Genomic DNA, 20418 nt, shown 5'->3' with positions numbered 1-20418 from the left:
CTGAATGAGATTGTTATGGAGCAGCAAGATCTGCAACCTAAACCCCTCAACAGCCTCAGCCCTGTAGGCCTCAAGGAGCATCTCCACCAACATCGCTCAGTCTGGACAGGCAGGTGGTCCTTCGAAGGTCTTCTGCTGATTCTCCCCCCCCCACGCAAGAAGCGAAGTGTTACAGAAATTACGGGGGGGGCACATCTTTAAAGTTAAATATTACAAATATTATGCCTGAATATATCCTTCCAACTTGACAGCTCAGGGAAGTCACCTAACTTTAAAAATAATATAAAATCATCTCCTTTCCCAGTTCCCCCCATTCCAAAGCTATTTTCCCCTGGCAAAAGGACTCCAGGAAGTTCTCAGAGGTGAAAATTGCTGGGCTCATTGTTAGCCAAAGGAAGCCAAATCTCATCACCTGACTCGCCTCAGGCTCCAGACATGCAAAGGAATTGTACTTTTGGGTGATGGGTACTTAAGACATATTTGTCTATGCGGGGGGGGGGCACCAGGGGGCGAATTGGAAGATGGCTGACAATAACATCTCTCCGACCCACACAAGGTAATTAAGAGGCTGTGATGGGAGTATGCAGCCTCCCTTGCCCCCCCAAAGGGAATGGGGGGGCTGCCTTGCCTGCTGTGCCCATAATTCACGCCCAGATTCGAAATAAGGGGGTGAGGGCACTAGGCATAAAGCCCTCGGGTGGAGTCCGGCTCTCCCGGATGCTGTCTCTGATTGTGCACTGGTTTGCATAAGCTCAAGATATTTAATTGGAAATTAAGCAAATGCACATATTTCAAGTGAAGAATGGGAGTGAAAACTGCTAACTGAAGTGGCCTCTGTGAAACGAGAGCAACGGGTTTGGATTTAACGGAATACAACATGAAGAAATTACATCAGGTTCAGTATGCCGGAGCGGGACTGGATGGAGGGGGGGGGACTTTTTTTCTTTTCTTCAATAACCCCTTCTCAAAAAGAACCGCTGCATAATCGACCTAAGCAGGATGATTAAAAACTGTGTGGAAATAATTTACTACCGAAAGCTTGACATGTGAGATCGAGAAAAAGAACAAGGGCTTTTGATGGCGCAGCAACAAAAAGGGAGTCGCCATTTTGACGGGTCTTGTCGAAAGATTTATCGGGAGGAGGAAGCTTTGTTTTCACACTGGATTCCTGGTAGAACCTGGTAGAACCTCCTCGAGGACTGAGAAAGAGGGACAAACCTGTGAAAAGTGAATAAGTAGATAGCAAGAATGTTTTTCTTTATGGAAGCGATGAAATACGGCGGCTGTCTGAAATACGACTCTTGGACGAACGGAAAAACCCACACAGGAATACAAATTTGTTTGAACCTGCTTATGGAGACAATCAGAGGCCACAAAGACAGAGAGAGAGGAAAAAATATATGAAAACAACTAGAAGAGATGTGGAAAACAGCAAGAAAGGATTGGACAGAATTTTGAACATTATTTGGACAGATTTGTGGACTTTTAAAGCAGTAGCAATAAGAGGATTGGACCCCTTTCGGAACTTGAAATATGGGTACCCCAACAAAATTTAAAATTAGGCTCTGTAATTCAGAATTTATGTGATTTGATTTGATATGATTGGTCTGTTAATAAAAAAACCATTTTTTTAAAAAAAGACACATTTGTCTATGCCTGAGTCTGATACCTGAGTCTTGCCCTGCCATGTCTGCTTATGCTAATCTTGTACCAAGGACTTGTCTGGACTTGTTTGCCAAGGTTAACCTCTCCCCTTCGAACTGTATTCTGGGATGTGGTGGGAAAGTTTTAAAAGTCTTTGTCACCCCATCCTCGGGGTTCAAAATTTGCTCTTTGAACCTACTGCGCAATAAACTTTGGTCTACAGCTATTTGCTCCGGTTGGCTGGACTCCTTCCTTTATTCTGCAGGGACCCGCGGGTTCTGCCTGACCAGCTGGGGGATTTTTCCTTAACAGAAGTTACAGAGAAGCAGGCTGAGGGCGAGGAAATGGGCAACATTCTGACATTTAGAAGACAGCTGAAGGCATCCCTCTATCGGGAGGTTTTTAATGTCTGATGTTTTACTGTCTTTTCTTTGTACTGGAACCATGAGGTGGAAGAGAAACTTAAAGATGGAAGCCTGAGAGAGAGGAAAAGGTTTCTGGCTGCTTCCTGGGTGGGATTGCGGAAACCAAGAGCCGCTTCTGAGAAGGCCTCTCCCATCCTCTCTTCCTGGACAGGGCAGGGGCTTATGGGAAGAGGATGGCGGTTGCAGGAAGGAAGGGGTGGGGGACATGATCCCCCCACTTTCCAGGGATCCCTCTGGCTGCCTTGATGGGGTGGCCGATTCCTAGGTGGGAGGGAGAAGCCAAGGCGGCCCCTCGAGAGAATCCCCGCGGGCGCCACGATGAAGACGTTTCCCCAAAGACTTTTCTACCTATCTTTTCCCCCATCATTGCTGCCCTTCCCTGCCCAGGGAGGCTCCCCCTTCCCACTTCCTCGACTCCCTCTATCCCAGAGTCTCCCCTGCACCCAGAGGCCCCCCCTTGACGCGGCTCAGCCCTCACCCCCCATCTTTCCATCCTGAGGGTCCACCCCAAGACGAACAGTTTAGGGACATGGGGGGTCTCTATCCAGGCGTCTCTCACGCCCGTTAACCCTTTCATGGCCCGCCTTTGTCCGTGCGGAGCCCACAGGACCCCAGGGATGCCTGCGCGGGGGAAACGGGGCAAGGGGGCCCTCGTGGGGACACCCTGCGTAGGTGTCCCATGTCCGCCGCTGCCAAGGCGCCTAAGGGGCCAAGGAAAGCTCCCTTCACAGCACACGTGCAGGGATCCAGGCCCTGCCGGTAGTGTCCATGAAAGTCGCTTTGGGGAGCAGGCGGGGGTCTCTGGGTCCTTTTCTGCCCTCTCCGCCCCCCCCCGCGAGACCCCTTTACCTCTTTGTTTTCGCTCCCGATTCTCATTTCCTTTCCTGTAACACCCATCGGGCGGGGGTTCCCTCCCCTGCCGCCCCGCCTTTCCTTTCCGAAGCGCGCTCCCCTACAGCTACGCCGCAGAGCAGCAATCCGGCGTAGAAGCTCCACTTGCGGGAGAAGCAGGCAGTTTGGGAGGGGGGCTTTCCCCCCTCATTCCGGAAACAGAGGCCGGATTGGAGGAGGAGGAGGAGGAGCAGCGCGTGGTGGAGGGATTTGGGGTTGTGGGGGCGGGGTGAGAGGAGGATGTACCGGGAAAGGAGGAATTGAGGGGGACGAAGGAGAGGAAGGTTTCCCCCCTCCCTTCTTCCTTAGGGGGATGAGGAGATCGGGGGAGGGGCTGATCCCGGCAATTCAGCTGCAGAGTGGGGGTCCCCCCCTACAATGTTTACATTGCAAAATCCTTCCCTCCCCCCGCCCCCCACGCCACGATCTTAGATCCATTCCATGTTTTAGGTATTGGTGCACACTGAGCAGCGGGTTGGGCTCTGTGACTCCTGTGTTACGGAAAAATGGGGCTTGGGCTTTTGCACACACGCCTCCCCCCCCCCCCCGACACCCAGGTAAAATTCATCCCTTGTGTCTCCGTCAGAGGCAACACAATGAGGCCAGGAAGAAAGCGCAGAGCCCCCCCCCCATGCGAGGAGTGAAGCAGCCCAGAACTAAAGCGCGTTGCAATTTGTACACCCTCAGATAGTAGCCCCCCCGTCACAGAGCGAGCACCCCAGAAACATCTCCGTTTGCGCCACAAAATGCGTTGTACATGGAAATCAGATCAGACTCCGAGTTCGTGTTTTGGCAACATGACAGGTCTGTCCATCGGGATGCCTGACGATTCCTGCTCGCTGCCTTTTCCTGGCCAGCCTGAGAGATCACTGGAAAGGGCGGATTTCTTGACTCCAGAATCCATCATCGCAGACCCGTTTCATTTAGGCACAGAGATCTGCTCTTTGGACCTGTCTGGTTGGATCATGTGGATCATCAATGGATCATCCATGATGTAATACCCACCTCACGGGGGGGGGGCCTCAGGCAGAATCTCCTGCCACGTGACTGGGGGAGTCTGGAGGCTGACGGGGGTCAGACAGGGCTGCTGTTTTGCTCTCCTTCCTATTTCAGCTCAGCTTTACTGGCAGAAGTTACATTTCATCCAGAAATGGGCGGATTCATTGAGGAAACGGGGCTACCTTGCAAAGAGGCAAATGTGTATACTTTGTTACCATCCTGTGAGTTGTGTTGCAAAGGCCATTTGCAGAAAGGCTCCTATTGTATCACCTGCGGCTACATGTTTTGATCTTTTTGCGGAAATGTTTTCCTCTGGCTGAGACCATTTAGGGCTTTCAAGGTCAGCACCAACACTTTGAATGGTGCTCGGAAACGGACCGGGAGCCAGTGAAGATTTCTTAGGACCCTTGTTCAGGGGCCAGCTGTTAGGGGGCCTTTCAGCAGCTGTCCAAAACTGAATGTATCCCTTGCCGGAAGTAATCCATAAACCTCTCCTCCTCCGCCTTCTCGGGATGCCATTGGGGCGCGATGCTCCGCCTCTCGAAAGAGGGAGAGGCGTGAGTTGGGTGCGTTCGGCTTGCCAATGGTTAAACGGAAACGAGCTAGATTCCTAGACAGGAAAGTAAGACGGGGGGGGGGGGGCAAAGTAAGTATGACTTTCCGGAGCGAAAGCCCAACCCCTCCCTTTCCTGCAAGAAGTCAGGCGTTTGTGGGTCCCTTTGGTTCGGCTCTGCAGAGGCTGCCTGGGGGCGCCTGCTGGGATCCGGTGAGTCTCCTCTCTCCCAACATAGGGCCCATGGGGAGAGCGGGGGTCCCTGCGCTGCATGGCGAGAGGGGGGCAAGTCAGGGCGCGGAGGGTCGCAGGAGGGCGGCAGCTCGGCTCTTCCTTTGCATGGATGCGCTGCTGGCCCCTTGGATCCAGGAGTGGGAAAATGCATGCAGAGAAACCCCATTCAGATGTATGGGTCAGTCCCCTTGTATAACGCAGGCTACATCCGGACATGAAATATACCCTGGTCCCTAAAACCTCACTGGTGCAAGGAAGGAAGGAAGGAAGGAAGGAAGGAAGGGAAGCGAAAGCGCTTCCTCTTGCAGGGCAGAGTAAACCTGTGGAACTGCCTCCCACAAGAGCCAGGGAGGCCACCAATCAAGGTGGCGTTAAAAGAGGAGGAGGCCAATTCGTGGAGGAGGAGGAGGAGGAGGAGAGGGCGATGGGGGAATCCTCTGCCCTGTCTCCCACATAGGAGGCAGCCCTATGGTCTGATCCTGCAGGCCTCATTTTCTCCTCCAGTGCTTAGTGTTGGGATGCAGCCAAGGAATTGGGGGCAAATGGCAGCCCCCCAGCTGTGCTGGGCGATCCCCAGTCCTTGGATCAGCATGAAACTGCGACCCGAGCTTCAGCAGTCTTCAGTAGCTGGGCACGCACACTCAGCAGAGTAAACGCACAACAGAAGTGGCTGGAGAGGCATGTGTGAGCAGATTTACAAGCAGTTTATTCAGCACACGTTTCCTGCTTGGCAGGGGGTTGGACTCGATGGCCCTTGTGGTCTCTTCCAACTCTATGATTCTATGATTCACACATCAGGACAAAGGAATCATGTCTGCTCTCCTTCATGTCCAAAACAAGACAGCATAAGCAAAATCTATACAGTGGTACCTCGGGTTAAGTACTTAATTCGTTCTGGGGGTCTGCACTTAACCTGAAACTGTTCTTGACCTGAGGCACCACTTTAGCTAATGAGGCCTCCTGCTGCTACCACGCTACCAGAGCACGATTTCTGTTCTCATCCTGAAGCAAAGTTCTTAACCCGTGGTAATATTTCTGGGTTAGCGGTGTCTGTAACCTGAAGCGTCTGTAACCTGAGGTACCACTGTACACAAACAGAAGTTCCCAGCAAGCTGTGCTGCAGTGTAAACAGGCATGTGACACACAACAGTCATGCCTGTCCCTTAAGATGGAACGGAAATATTCTAACACTTAGTTCCTCCAGATGCAAGCCTGGCCTCTGAGATTGCTGGGGGTTGGACTAGATGATCCTTGGGGTGCCATCCACCTCTATAGTTCTATGAAAGCACCACAGGAGGTCTCACAAGCCAAGGGATTCAGAGCAGGAGAGGTCCTGCTGGAAAGGAAACAACCAGTGCAAGAGTTTTTAAAACAGGAATCCAATGTGTTTGTTGTGGGGGGACTCAGTGGGGAGGGGTAGACCCCTGGATGCCACCTTGATCTGCTTGGGCAAAGAGGTGGGAGAGAAATGCCATTCATAAAGAGAGGCAGCCCAGCCAATCATCTGGCTGCTGCATTTTGGGCCAGTTCCCAAGTCGCCTTCAAGGCAGTTCCACACAGAGAGCGTTGCCACCATCCCATCTGGTGCAGAGAGGACCAGGGCCATGTCTTCTCTGTCCCAAAAGGTCTGTGGGGTGGGGAAGTAGCCTGAGCTGGACATGGGCCTCAAGCGACCATGATGGACCCAGGAGGGCCCACAAGTATTCACGCTCTTTAAAGGGTGCACGGCTCCTGCGGGCTTTTCTACGAGGAGGGAGTGACACGGCCAGTCAGTTCCTTCTCCCTCCTCGTAGAAAAGCCCGCAGTTGCCGCGGACCCTTTAAAGAGCGTGCGGCTCTTGCTGGCTTTTGTGGGAGATGGGGGAAGGGACAGAGGGCAGCCCCTCAGTCCCTTCCCCCACCTCCCGGAAAAGCCCCCAAGAGCCACACTCCCTTTCACTAGCCGCATGGAGCATGTGTGCGGCTCTTGGGGGCTGCTCCCTCCTGGGGGCTCTTGAAAGGGAGCGCTGAGCAGAGCCTGGGATGCACACGGGCTCTGCTCAGCACTGTTGCTTTCTGAGGCCAAAGGAAAGGACTGGACCCAGATTAAAATAAGACACGAGGCTTTGACCGGCAAGGCTCTCGGAGGAAGTGCGTACACCACACCTCTCACCAGGCCATTTTATTAGCAAAAGAATCCTTTACACAGTGCTCGTAAGAACCAATCAGATTTCCTCTGAGCATTTAAACAAACCCCAAGTGGGGACAAAGTTAAACTATAAACACTAGTTAGGCATGCATACTTTGGAGTAAATGAATGAAAACTACAAAGGAGCACATTCAGCAATCAATACACATGATAAGAAGGATGGCCAGGAGGACAGTGATCATTATCACCTTAATGTGAAACCTGTTTCCTGGCCCTAAGGTTAACATCCTAAGATTAACATGTCAGAAAAGCTACATCGATGAAACTGCCCGTTGTCTTTGAGGACCCAGAACGCCTGCCTGTCTAAATGTGTACGTGACTTGTGAAGAGAGAGAAATGGGCAGTAGAGGGAAAAGGGCATGAATGTAGAATCTTATGGGATTTAATCAGAAATTATCATCAATATATCAATCCCAGTTAACACAATGCATTCATCGTGGACACAATGGCTTGATGTATATTTTATAATTCCACATGGTAATCCCATCTGATCCCTACAAGCGCTCCCTTTAAAATATTTGTTTTCTTGCATTCCCCTTCTAAAAACTAGGTGTGCCTTATAGTCAGGTGCATCTTATGGAGTGAAAAATACGTTTTGCTTCTCCTTTCTAAAGAAACCTCAAGAGTCTGGGTTGTGGTGCAGTCCAGAGCTGGCTCTTCCAAGACTCATACATACTTCCTCATGGAACATTTTTCTCTTCCAGGCAATAGGTCAGTTTTGTAACAGAACGATGTATTTGCTTTGTAGAATTTGCAAGGATCTCTAATTCAGACAGACAGAACTTGGCAGAAGATCAAGGGATTCCTTCATCTCTCTTGGAGTCTTCCTGAGAGCACAGATGGATGAGCAAGACTCAGCTGGCCCTGAAGCAGGAAGAGATCATGTCATCAGAACTGGGAGCAGTGGGGGATTCTGGGGGAAAACTGTGCAGAAGATCCTGGGTGAGGAGGACACTCTCCGCTCAGAGGTGCAGAGCCAGCAGTTCAGGCAGTTCTGCTTCCAGGAGGCCAAAGGACCTCGAGAGGTTTGCAGCCGACTCTACCACCTTTACCACCAATGGCTGAAGCCAGAAAGGCACACGAAAGCTGAGATGCTGGACCTGGTGATCTTGGAGCAGTTCCTGGCTGTCCTTCCTCTGGAGATGGAAAGCTGGGTGAGGGAATGTGGAGCAGAGACCAGTTCCCAGGCGGTGGCCCTGGCCGAAGGTTTCCTCCTGAGTCAGGCAGAGGAGAGGAAGCAGGCAGAGCAGCAGGTGAGAGAGACTTTCCTCTGGATACTCCCAAGGGGCTCCGAACGTGAGTGAGGGTATCTGAAAATTCTCCATCCTTCTTTTGGAAAGCAGCCATTGAATGCTATCAGATTGCCCTTCAGTTTTTGCCTCTGTCATTCCTTTTCTAACTCTTCTTTATATTCTCTGTTTTGAAACATTGTTGCTATTTCAGAGACAGGATCTGTTTGCAGAAATGGGCCCAGATTCCTCTGAGACCAAAAGGATTCTGTTGGACACCAGAGAGAGGCTGCTGGGTAAGGAAGGAGTCCGTTCTCCATTTGGTCCCTTTCTGTGGATATCAAAACAAATCCATGGGTTCTTTTCCTCTTTTTTTTTTGGGGGGGGGGTAGACACTTGGGGCCAGGAGCACCAAGGAGGGAGATGTATTTTTTAACCCAACTAAATTATGAAATGGGTCCAAATGTCCAGATGCACTCAGAAGGTGAGACTTCTGCACTCCTGGCTTCCCACTTACCTCTGTCTCTTGCAGGTGACCAGATGATGCCAGCAAGACCTCCTCATCCATCTATTCCTGGTGGGGAAGGAGAAGCAACGGTTGTGGAAGCAGCTCAGGTAGAGGGAGGGAGCCCTGTGGGGAAGGGGGCTGAGGGGTGGGGCAGCCAGGGTGCCTCTGGCCCCCAAGGAATCTCTCTCCTCCTCTTGGCTTCTGTCCAAGCTTCTCTGAAGGCATCTTTGTCAAGGGCAGCCTAGATAGAAGCCAAGAGGCTGGGAATGCCGTTCAAGAAGCTTAATGTGCTGAAAATAAGGAACAGCCACCTTGCCTTAACTCACCTTCTGAAGGTCAATAAGATCATTCATAAGTCATTGTCGTTTTATTTGTAGAGTTATCATTGAATGCTAAAATAGACTTCTAAGCAGTTCAAAAAGCCTAAAAAACAGTTCCCAGGATTCACCTATCCTGTCACATCAGTTGCACAGTGGGGCTTTCCCCACCTTCTCCTCCCCCCCTTTCCCCCCAGTGCACTTCTGAAAGTTGTCTTTAGGGCATCAGAAAGGTCTCTCCCCCCCCCCAAAGAACAGGACATGGGGAGCAGAGAGGGGATCCTTCCATCTGGCACAGACAGAAGGATTTTAAGAACACAATGAAGAGTTCCTTCCATTTACACAAAGATTAATGTCCATCACTAAATCACACAAGAAAAGAATTCCACTAAGACATTAAAAGCAACACCCACAATTAAAACGTGCAGCAGGATGATTCCATTGAAACAAAACACCATTTAATGAGCAGAAAGAAACAGCAATGTGTAGCAGACAACCTTAGTGCTCTCTAAAGAGGACCTTTTCCTTTCTCTCTTAGGGTCCAGTGTGCTTTGAAGATGTCGCTGTTCATTTCACAGATGAGGAATGGGCGTCGCTGGATCCTGACCAGAGAGCTCTGCATAAGGAAGTCATGGAGGAGAATTGTGGGATCGTGGCCTCTCTCAGTAAGGCTCCCTTTTGGATCCCAATCTCTCTTTGGAAATTCCATGCATCTCTCTCTCTGATAAGCCTCCCTGGTTTTGAGGGAGATCTACAGGGCCACTTGCAGCATCTGGGATTCTAATACCCCTTAAACTCACCTTAAATGGAGGGCTATCAGCATGTTTTGACCTTGGACATGATCAAGCCAGCATAGACTTTGCTGAGAATGGAGTGGGAACATGCTGGGAATTTGAGGTTAGGAAAGCACATCTTTGTTTGACCCTGTCCTGCCTTGTATTGCCCAAAATCTTCCTGACACAGAGCTTGTGGAAGGCATTGAAGGGTTGTTTCTGATGGTTTTAATTGTCCACAATTCACTACACAAAGCAGCTTGCTCAACACACAATCCTGATAGACCTTCATCTTGGTATTGAACGGTTAGCATCCCATTCACCCATACAGTTGTCCCTTGGGTTACAGACACTTCAGGTTACAGACGCTTCAGGTTACAGACTCCACTAACCCAGAAATAGTACCTCGGGTTAAGAACTTTGCTTCAGGATGAGAACAGAAATTGTGCAGCAGCGGCATGGCGGCAGCGGTAGGCCCCATTAGCTAAAGTGGTACCTCAGGGTAAGAACAGTTTCAGGTTAAGAACGGACCTCCGGAACGAACTAAGTTCTTAACCAGAGGTACCACTGTACTCTTTTGGAGAGGTGAGCCATTGCCATAAGTGCCTCGCCAGTACACATGTCCAGGTCAGTATCAATGAAGAGGTTGTTGGTTTCTTAGGTAGACACAATCATCCACCACCTCCAGTGTCTGAAACTCACATGGTGCTAGGCGCATTTTGCAACAGGGAATGTCATAGACACGAACAGTTTCTGAGCTCTGCTCACAGAATCTAATATTTCAGATTAAAACTGCAGAGTGGAAGGAAAGAAGGACCTTTTTCTTCCTCTCCACTTCCAGCTACTCTCTAAAGACTGAAGGAGAGACCTTCTTTAAAAATCAGGGGGGTGGGCAGGGGAATGACTAGACCATGTGAAAAATGAACATATTATTTCAGCTGCAGTTCATTCCTTTTCAGCTGTATTTTTTTGTCATAAGAGAGTGCATATGGACATTCCATTTTTGAGCCCATAACCTAGGTTTAAGGTCATCTTTATGTCCTAGCTGTCCTATCTCTGTTTCTAACACTGCCCACCTCTAGTGTGTGGTCACCAATGTTGATGCATGGAATTCTTCCTCTATCACAAGGGTTAATGATCAATATTCAATACAGTGGCCCTCCATTTCTTCCGGCAGCTCTAATCCATTTCTTCATTGCAGGTGGTGATGATTTGGAAATTGAGAGAGAGGATGCCCATGACAGAATCCACACAGTGGAGAAGCCATTGCCACTCTTGGAGTGTGGAGAGAGCTTCAGTCACAGTTCCTATTTGACTACCCACCAAAGAAATGCTATTGAGAAGAAACCCTCTCAGTTCTCTGAATTGGGAAAAACTCTCTGTTGGAATGAAAGCCTCACTTCACAGGAAATAATTCACACAGGGGAGGACCCACTGAAATACTTGGAATGTGGAAAGAGCTTCAGTACGAGTGCACATTTCATTTCACATCAAATAACTCACAGCAGGGAGAAACCCTATCAGGGCTTGGATTGTAGGGAAAGCTTTAATACAAGCACAACCTTCCATAAACACCAGAGAATTCACAGGGGCGAGAAGCCATTTCAATGCCGAGAGTGTGGAAAGAGCTTCAGTCAAAGCACCCATCTCACAGCCCATCAAATAATTCATACAGGTGAGAAACCCTATCAGTGCTCGGAATGTGGGCGGAGCTTCAATCACAGGGCAAATCTCACGGCCCATCAAAGAATTCACACAGGAGAGAAACCCTATCAGTGCTCAGAATGTGGGAAGAGTTTCACTGTGAGCTCCGGTCTCGCTTCCCACCAAAGAATTCATACTGGGGAGAAACCCTATCAATGCGTGAATTGTGGAAACAGCTTCAGTCAGAAGGCAAGTCTCATTTCCCATCAAAGAATTCACAGTGGTGAGAAACCCTATCAGTGCTCGGAATGTGGGAAGAGCTTCAGTCGGAAGCAAAATCTCACTTCCCATCAAAGAAGTCACACTGGTGAGAAACCCTATCAGTGCTCGGAATGTGGAAAGAGTTACTGCCATAGAGCCAATCTCACTTCCCACCAAAGAATTCACAGTGCTTGGAACGTGGAAAGAGCTTCTGTAAAAGTGCCCATCTCGCTACCCATCAAAGCATTCATACCGGGGAGAAATCCTATCAATGATTGGATTGTGGAAAGAGTTTCCCCCAGAGAGCCGATCTCACTTCCCACCAAAGAATTCACACAGGGGGGAAACCATATCAGTGCTTGGAATGTGGAAAGACCTTTAGTCACCCTGCCAATCTCGTGGCACACCCAAGAATTCACAGTGGTGAGAAACCATAACAGTGCTCCCAATGTGGGAAGAGCTTCACTGTGAGCTCCAGTCTCGCTTCCCATCAAAGAATTCACAGTGGTGAGAAACCCTATCAGTGCATGGAATGTGGAAAGAGCTTCAGTCAGAAGCAAAGTCTCCCTTCCCATCAAAGAATTCACAGTGGTAAGAAACCATATCAGTGCTTGGAATGTGAAAAGAGCTTCGGTAAGAGGACCAAGCTCATGGCCCATCAAAGAGTTCATACAGGGGAGAATCATAGACTTTTAGACCTGCAGGAGACCCCTGGGTTGTCTAGTCCACTGCAGGACTCTCAACTAAAGCTTCCATGACATATTGCCTTCAAACTTCTCCTTACAAACCTCCAAGGAAGGAGAGTCCACAACCTTCCAAGGGCATCTCTAATTTGAAGCCATTGGTTTGGGTCCCAGCCTCCAGAGCTGGTGAAAACAAGCTTGTTCAATCTTCCACGTGATAGTCCTTCCTGTTCCTCAGAAGGCTTGGTTTCCAACTCTTAATTCTCTTGGTCACCCCCCTCTGCACACCTTCCAGCTTGTCAAAATCCTTCTTAAATTGGGGCACCCAGAACTGGACACAGGATTCCAGGTGTGGTCTGAACAAGGCAGAAGAAATTGGGGCTGTTACTTCTCTTGATCTGGACACTTGACTTCTTTGGACACAGCCTAGAATAACAGCCTTTTTTGCTGCTGCATCATACTGTTGACTCATGTTAGTCTAAGACCCTTTTTCCACATGTACTACTGGCAAGCCCGGTATCCCCCATTTTATATTTGTGCAGCAAATTCTTCTTGCCTAAGTACAGCAACTTACCTTTCTGCTTAGTGAAATTTATTGGATGCCTTTATATACCACCTGTTTCTTCAGGAAGCTCAGTGTGGTCTTAAGTCGTTCTCCCCCTCATGGTTTAATCCTGACAACAACCCTGTGAGGGAGGTTGGGCTGTGAAGCCATCACCCAGTGGGCTTCATGGCTGAGTGGGGATTTGAACCCAGGTCTCCCAGTTCCTAGTCCAAAACTCTTAAGCACTGCACCCCACTGGCTCTCGAATGAGACTCTTGGAAAGTGCATGCATGCGCATTTCCCGAAAGTTTCAGTGCAATGTCTTGGTGTTTGTAGTTAACGTTTTATACGCATGTATCAATGACATTAATGTATAAATGGTAATTACAGTAGAAGAGTAAATTTTAGGTAATGCTAGACAGCGATAGGGTTAGTTTGGAATGCTGGGATTGAAAAATTGAATAATTGAACAATTTCCACATGAAACACAAGAAGTTCTAAAATATAAATACAAAACGGCAACAGCAACAACCCCTGAAAAAGCCCCATGTCATGTATTGATGAAGTTGTTAGAAAATTTATTATGGGAAAGGGGGTAAAAGTCTTAAAAGTTCATGCAACCATCTTCTCGGGGTTCCTACTCTTTCTGTGGATGAACCTTGTTGCTACAAATAAAGATCAGGTCTACTGACCGCTGTTTTGCTCCTTTAACTTGCCTGGATTCTCCTTCTTTGCTGACCCCGGAGGGACCGTGGGGTGTGGCCCCCTGGGGAGCTGGGCAGCGGAGGAATCAGCACCCCAGGATTTTTTCCTTCTCAGTGCTTTTCCACCTGAGCCTCTTACCTAAAAGCCTGACACCCTGCAATGAGACAAGATTGTGTCCCTGCCCTCAGCAAACAAAATAGCTCCCCCCTCCCAATATACTGAGGTGCCCTGAGGGCTGTGCGGGACCCCCAGTCATTGAAATGAAAGGGGGAGAGGCTCAGGAAAGTTTCAGGGAGCAGGCAGAGAGGGGGCCGCACAGGCTCCAGAAGCTCCGTCTCGCTCATTCCTCCACACTACTCCCCCCCCCAATTATACCTGCCTCCCCCCCATGGCTCCTTCACAAGTGTGGGGAAGCTGCGCCCCCTCTGCCCCCCGTCACAGTTCCTTTAAGACCCCATATTTCAGGGGGCAGGCTCATCTGCAGCGAAGCAAAACGCAGCTGCCCTGGCCGAGTGGAGCCAGGCTGGGGGGCACTGTGGGGACCCCGGAAATGTGCCCTTAGAAGAAAAATGTGCCCCTCTGTCGGAGGCAGCCCTCCTTCTGAAACACCAAAAGAGTGAAAAGGACAGTTCTCTGAATGGAGAGGAGCAGAAAGCGGAGTCCACTCAAGATCAGTATTGGGACCTGTGGCTTTTCAACCTGTTCATAAATGATATAGACTTAGGAGGTAGCAAAGTTTGCTGATGGCAGTAAATTGTCCAGGGTTTTTCCAAGAAAGAGAGATTGCAAGGAGCTCCAAAAGGACTTCTTCAAAGGGGGTGAATGGGCAGAAAATACAGTTCATTATCAGTAAGATTAAAGTGATGCATGTTGGGACAAAAAACCAACACCTGTTAATATCATGTACAGGCTCATGGGGTCTGAACCAGGTTTCTCTGTGTGCTCTAGGAGAACAGGGGAGAGGGGAGCTGGTCGCAGCAGGAGGGGGAGTCTCCCTGGATGCTTCAGCAGCCGGCCTCCTCTGGGTCTCCTGGCCCCCTCCTCTCCTCCCTCTGAGGCTGAACTGCTCTCTGACCCAGACTCTTCCTGCTCACCAAACCCTGTTTCCTCCTCAGCTTGCAACACCTCCCGTCCTGGTCTGCTCCCTTTTCTCCCTCTTTCTGCTCATTGCCATCCCACCACCAGTCCCCAGGATCTGAGCCTTCTTCCCTTGTGGGTCCCTCAGCTGGTGCCTCCCCCCCTCCGCACCCACCTGCTCTATGACAGCAAAAGCAGAAACAACAGTGCAATCAGTATGATAGCAATATGATCTGTGGGCCTCTGGTAGGAAAACTCCCTACCAGCATGATTGAATAAAAACTTCTGGGACTATGGAAAAGTACTATCTTCCCCAAACCCCAGAATAAGCAGGCGCTCTGAGGTTGCCCCATGGGGTTCAAGAGTGAAGATGGGCCCCCCAGGAGACTTCCCTGGTACCTGTAGCCCCTCCTCCCCCCTCTTGCAATTAGGCTTGGGGCAAAATCTTACATTAAATTACAGCATTCCAAGTTTTTTTCAGAATGCTTAGGAGGCAGGGATGAAGTTCTGGTGAAGAAGCAGTGCTTGGAGATCATGCGGTGGGGGGTTGGTGACAGAGTTTGGGGCAAAAACCGTCTTGCATGCTTGAGTAGAGCAACTCCAGGGCAGCAGGACTTCTTCAGTAATAGTTCACTGAGCTTTCAAAGCATACAGTTCTCATTGGGTCCCCAGTGAGGCACAAAACTTGGCTCCTGAGAGCAAATCCAGTTTCGGCAGTAAACAAATACAGCACACAGGATATCTAAGTCAGGCACACACACCGGCAGAAGGGAGCAAGGGAGGAAAGAGGCTGGAAGGACACAGGGCAATGGAGGTGTGTCTTTCGCTTCCTGTCATCTGGGAGGGAAGTCAGCAACTCAGCATATTCAGGGGCTTCACAAAGGAAAGGAAAGCTTTCTTCTTTTTTTCAAAAAAAATAATTCATTTTATAACACAAATAAAGAACACAAACAGAAAAACAAACAACACAAACAGATTATTCTCTTATCCTTATTTTTCTAAACATTGTTACGTGGGCTTCCCCAAGTCCTACCTATCTGATTTTCATTTTCCTTCATCTTTAGCAGTTTACATATATAATAGTTTCTAACCATCTTTTTTTATCACACTTAAATTAACTTCACATTTTATCGCTTACAAATAATATTATTTTAAAATACACTATCTTCTACTTCTACTTCTACAACCCTATCCACTTCCAGAACTATTCTTAGATTTAAATATTAACATATTTTTTAAAATATTCCTTAAACTTCTTCCAATCTTCTTCCACCATCTCTTCTCTCTGGTCTCGGAGTCTCCCGGTCAGTTTGGCAAATTCCATATAGTCCATCCATCATCTTCATCTGCCATTCTTCGATAGTTGGTAAATCTTGTTTCTTCCAATTCTTTTTTCCACAATTTCTCCCAGTCCACCATCATGGTATTGTGCCCCACATCCCTGGCCCATTCAATCATTACAGATTTCACTTGTTCATCTCTTGTATGCCATTCCAGCAATAAATTATACATCTTAGATAGGTATTTTGTTTTTGTATCTAATAATTCCATTTCTAGTTTGGATTTCTCTGTTTGAAAACCAATTTTCTTATCCATTTTAAACATTTCATTTATCTGGATGTACTGGAACCAATTGTGGATCGAGAACTTCCAGAAGTGCAAGCTGGATTTCAAAGGGGCAGAGTAACTAGAGAGTTCCAGAAAAACATCTACTTCTGCTTCATTGACTATGCAAAAGCCTTTGACTGTGTCGACCACAGCAAACTATGCCAAGTTCTTAAAGAAATGGGAGTGCCTGATCACCTCATCTGTCTCCTGAGAAATCTCTATGTGGGACAAGAAGCTACAGTTAGAACTGGATATGGAACAACTGATTGGTTCAAAATTGGGAAAGGAGTACGACAAGGCTGTATTTTGTCTCCCTGCTTATTTAATTTATATGCAGAATACATCATGCGAAAGGCTGGGCTGGATGAATCCCAAGCTGGAATTAAGATTGACGGAAGAAATATCAACAACCTCAGATATGCAGATGACACAACCTTGATGGCAGAAAGTGAGGAGGAATTAAAGAACCTTTTAATGAGGGTGAAAGAGGAGAGCGCAAAATATGGTCTGAAGCTCAACATCAAAAAAACGAAGATCATGGCCACTGGGCCCATCACCTCCTGGCAAATAGAAGGGGAAGAAATGGAGGCAGTGAGAGATTTTACCTTCTTGGGCTCCATGATCACTGCAGATGGTGACAGCAGCCACAAAATTAAAAGACGCCTGCTTCTTGGGAGAAGGGCAATGACAGGCCTAGACAGCATCTTGAGAAGTAGAGACGCCACCTTGCCAACAAAGGTCCGTATAGTTAAAGCCATGGTTTCCCCAGTAGTGATGTATGGAAGTGAGAGCTGGACCATAAAGAAGGCTGATCGCCGAAGAATTGATGCTTTTGAATTATGGTGCTGGAGGAGACTCTTGAGAGTCCCATGGACTGCAAGAAGATCAAACGCATCCATTCTTAAGGAAATCAGCCCTGAGTGCTCACTGGAAGGACAGATCCTGAAGCTGAGGCTCCAAAACTTTGGCCACCTCATGAGAAGAGAAGACTCCCTGGAGAAGACACTGATGATGGGAAAGATGGAGGGCACAAGGAGAAGGGGGCAACAGAGGACGAGATTGTTGGATAGTGTTTTCGAGGTTACCAGCATGAGTTTGACCAAACTGCGGGAGGTAGTGCCTGGCGTGCTCTGGTCCATGGGGTCACGAAGAGCCGAACACGACTAAACGACTAAGCAACAACAACTGGAACCAATCATCTAATTTATCTTTCAACGGATCATAAGATTTTAATCTAAATTGGTCCCCTACTTCCATCAAACTATCATTATACTTCAACCATGTATCTTTCATATTCAACCTTTTATGGGTCTTAGCTTCCAATGGTGATATCCATCTGGGTGTTTTCCTTTCTAACAAATCCCTGTATCTTATTCAAACACCATCCAAAGATTTTCTAATTATATGATTTTTAAATCCTTTGTGAGCTTTTAGCTTGTCATACCATAAATATGCATGCCAACCAAATACATTATCAAAACCTTCCAAATCCAAAACATTTGTATCTTCCAATAAAAACCATTGTTTCAGCCAGCAAAAGGCTGCAGCTTCAAAGTAAATCCTTAAATCTGGCAGGGAGAAACCCCCCCTCTCTTTTACATCTGTTAATAATTTAAACTTAATTCTGGGGTTTTGCCCCTGCCAGATAAATTTAGATAATATATTTTGCCATTCCTTAAAACAATTCAACTTATCAATGATAGGGAGTACTTGGAACAAAAATAACACCTTAGGCAATACATTCATCTTTATCGCAGAAATTCAGCCCAACAAAGATAGTTTCAACCTTGTACAAAAATCCAAATCTCTTTTGATATCTTTCAATAACTTTTCATAGTTGTCTTTGTACAAATGCATTTTTTGCAGTCATATTTACACCCAGATATTTCACCTTTTTCACAAACTTCAGCCCTGTGGGTTTCTCTAAATTAAGTTTTTCATGTATCATTATTTCCCTCCCTAAAACTTTGGTTTTATTCTTATTCAATTTGAAACCTGCAACTTGTCCGAACTGTTGAATTATCTTCTGTGCTTTGATTGCACTGATCTCAGGGTCCTGTAAAGTCAATACCAAATCATCAGCAAAGACTTTTAACTTATATTGTTTAGTTCCCACTACTATGCCTTTAACTTCCTCATCATTCCTTATCCTATTCAGCAGCACCTCTAGGACAGAAATAGAAAGCAGGGGGGGGGAGGAAGTGGGCACCCTTGCCTGGTTCCCTTCTCAATCCTAATTTCTTCTGAGACCACATTGTTAATTATAATTTTTGCTTTCTGCTCCAAGTAAATTGCATTAATACCATTGAAAAATTTTTGACCGATCCCCATATTACACAAGTTCTGTTTCATAAAACTCCAAGAAACATTATCAAAGGCTTTCTCTGCATCAATAAACATAAACATTGCTTTAGGATTCTTTTTTGCCTCTAATCTTTCCAGCACATTCCTAATATTATCTTTCATATGCCTCTCAGATAAAAAACCTGACTGATCTTTATGTATGTGCTTATTCAAAATCTTCTTCAATCTTGTAGCCAAAATATTTGCAAATATTTTATAATCCACATTCAACAAGGAAATTGGTTGCTGATTCCTTACTTGAGCTCTATCTGTATCTGGTTTGGGTAACAGAGTGATGAAGGCCTCTTTCCAGGACTCGGGTGCTTTGTCCCCCTTTAATATTTTGTTACAAACATTCATCAATTCTTGTATCAGCCAATCCTTAAATATTTTATAATACTTGGAAGTTAAAGCATCAGGTCCCAGTGCTTTGCCTATTTTCATTTGGGCAATTGCCCCTTCAACTTCTTGTCTTGTAACCAGTTCATTTAGTAGGCTTGTTTTGTCCGCTGGAATTTTCTGCAATCCATTTTTGTCCAAAAACTGTTCCATTTTATCCATTTTTCCTTTATGTAAAGCTGCTTACAGTACTTTTGAAAACATTTTCTAATCTCTGTTGGGTTCTCAATATTCTTACCATCCTCCATAATATTAATTATTGTACTCTCCTTCTGTCCCCAAGCCAATAATTTTCTGCATTTATTTGCCGATGCAAAAGTCTTTTGTTTCATCAATATAATTTTCCATTCAATTTCTTGGTTTACTATTTGTGAAGACTAAGATTGTAATGCTTTAATTTCCTTTTGAATCTGTTGATTTTTTGGGTTACATCTTAGCTTTTTCTCTTTCTCCTTTGAGACAGAACTTTTTCCTTTTGCTCATTCTGTGCTTCCTTCCTGATAGAATTCTGTTGAATCAAAATACCTGGCATTACCACTTTACGTGCACCCCTTGCTTCAATTCCAGGATTCAGGTTCAATTCAAAATAGTCCTTTAGGGTCTTTTGAGCTTTATTTACGATCAATTCATTTCTCAGTAAAACATCATTCATCTGCCATCTAAAAGTACCCTGTAGAGACAATTTTAACTCTGTCAGCACAGCACTACGATCAGAACAAGTCCTTGGGCAAATCTCTGATTTAGTGACTCTTGAGGTCAGGTCTTTAGTTAGCTGTCAGGGAATTGGAGGCTGCGAAAGAGCTGAGGAGGAAGCAGAGAGGCAAGAGTATCTGGTGGCGTGGGAAGGGGCCCCTAGTTCAGAGAATACCTGGGTCCCGGAGAGTTGTATCACTGACGAGGGTCTAGTGGAGGAGTTCCACAATTTCTTCCCCGACAAACCCAAATCCCGGGGTAGATTTTTCCAACAGGTGTTCGGGCCGGCCGACGATGAAGAGGGGGTGGATGTCAGGGAATTGGAGGCTGCGAAAGAGCTGAGGGGGAAGTAGAGAGGCAAGAGTATCTGGTGGCGTGGGAAGGGGCCCCTAGTTCAGAGAATACCTGGGTCCCGGAGAGTTGTATCACTGACGAGGTTCTAGTGGAGGAGTTCCACAATTTCTTCCCCGACAAACCCAAACCCCGGGGTAGATTTTTCCAACAGGTGTTCGGGCCGACGGATGATGAAGAGGATTTCGAGGGATTCCCACCATCTGATGAAGAGGAAGAAGAAGAGGAAAGTGTCTACTGGGGAACACGAGGAACTGTGGGTTTGAGGGAGGACTGGAGGACGGTTTTTGAAGATACGGATGAGGAGGAGGGTAGTTTTCCAGGCTTCACCCCCGCCACTCCGGAGAAGG

The 20418-nt window shown here is 47.3% G+C and overlaps 3 protein-coding genes across 8 annotated transcripts in view; 1 reads left to right on the top strand and 2 right to left on the bottom strand.

The window, feature by feature from the left end:
- The window catches only part of LOC309541280 (uncharacterized protein), a 123030-nt gene that overhangs the window by 11421 nt on the left and 91191 nt on the right, over positions 1 to 20418 (bottom strand). The window contains exons 1-2 of one of the 5 annotated variants that reach the window (XM_082238943.1): positions 2919 to 3082; positions 1219 to 1347 (exon numbers count right to left, since the gene is read on the bottom strand). The exons of 2 other annotated variants lie outside the window; for them this stretch is intronic. The gene's annotated coding sequence lies outside the window, so the exon portion shown is untranslated. Of the gene's footprint in view, positions 1 to 1218; positions 1348 to 2918; positions 3083 to 3717; positions 3867 to 20418 lie in introns of those variants that run through there. 2 more of the 5 variants (XM_082238944.1, XM_082238941.1) reach the window with 2 other exon arrangements.
- LOC309541320 (uncharacterized protein) overlaps positions 1 to 20418 on the bottom strand; it is a 77549-nt gene that overhangs the window by 40775 nt on the left and 16356 nt on the right. The window lies entirely within an intron of this gene.
- On the top strand, positions 4620 to 13603 carry LOC309541278 (uncharacterized protein). Of its 2 annotated transcripts, none has more exons than XM_082238940.1 (6): positions 4620 to 4725; positions 7682 to 8186; positions 8377 to 8458; positions 8695 to 8777; positions 9526 to 9652; positions 10962 to 13603. In XM_082238940.1, exons 2-6 carry the CDS (start codon positions 7773 to 7775, stop codon positions 12134 to 12136), a joined length of 1881 nt encoding a protein of 626 aa, XP_082095066.1. In that variant the 5' UTR covers positions 4620 to 4725; positions 7682 to 7772; the 3' UTR covers positions 12137 to 13603. The 2 variants fall into 2 exon arrangements, with proteins under 2 accessions (XP_082095066.1, XP_082095065.1); XM_082238939.1 differs by having other exon boundaries at positions 10938 to 13603.

Source organism: Podarcis vaucheri (assembly GCF_965113315.1).
Source record: "Podarcis vaucheri genome assembly, chromosome: 10".
Classification (NCBI taxonomy): Eukaryota; Metazoa; Chordata; class Lepidosauria; order Squamata; family Lacertidae; genus Podarcis; species Podarcis vaucheri.
The sequence above is the reverse complement of the archived record's forward strand: the minus strand, read 5'-3'. Positions and strand labels throughout refer to the sequence as shown.

Excerpts from the sequence above, each read along its gene's own strand:
- LOC309541278 (XM_082238939.1), top strand. The coding sequence starts at position 7,773 with ATGGATGAGCAAGACTCAGCTGGCCCTGAAGCAGGAAGAGATCATGTC. Across the intron at positions 8,187-8,376 it reads GGAAGCAGGCAGAGCAGCAG|AGACAGGATCTGTTTGCAGA; the intron begins GTGAGAGAGACT and ends TTGCTATTTCAG. Across the intron at positions 9,653-10,937 it reads TGGGATCGTGGCCTCTCTCA|CTCTAATCCATTTCTTCATT; the intron begins GTAAGGCTCCCT and ends TTCTTCCGGCAG.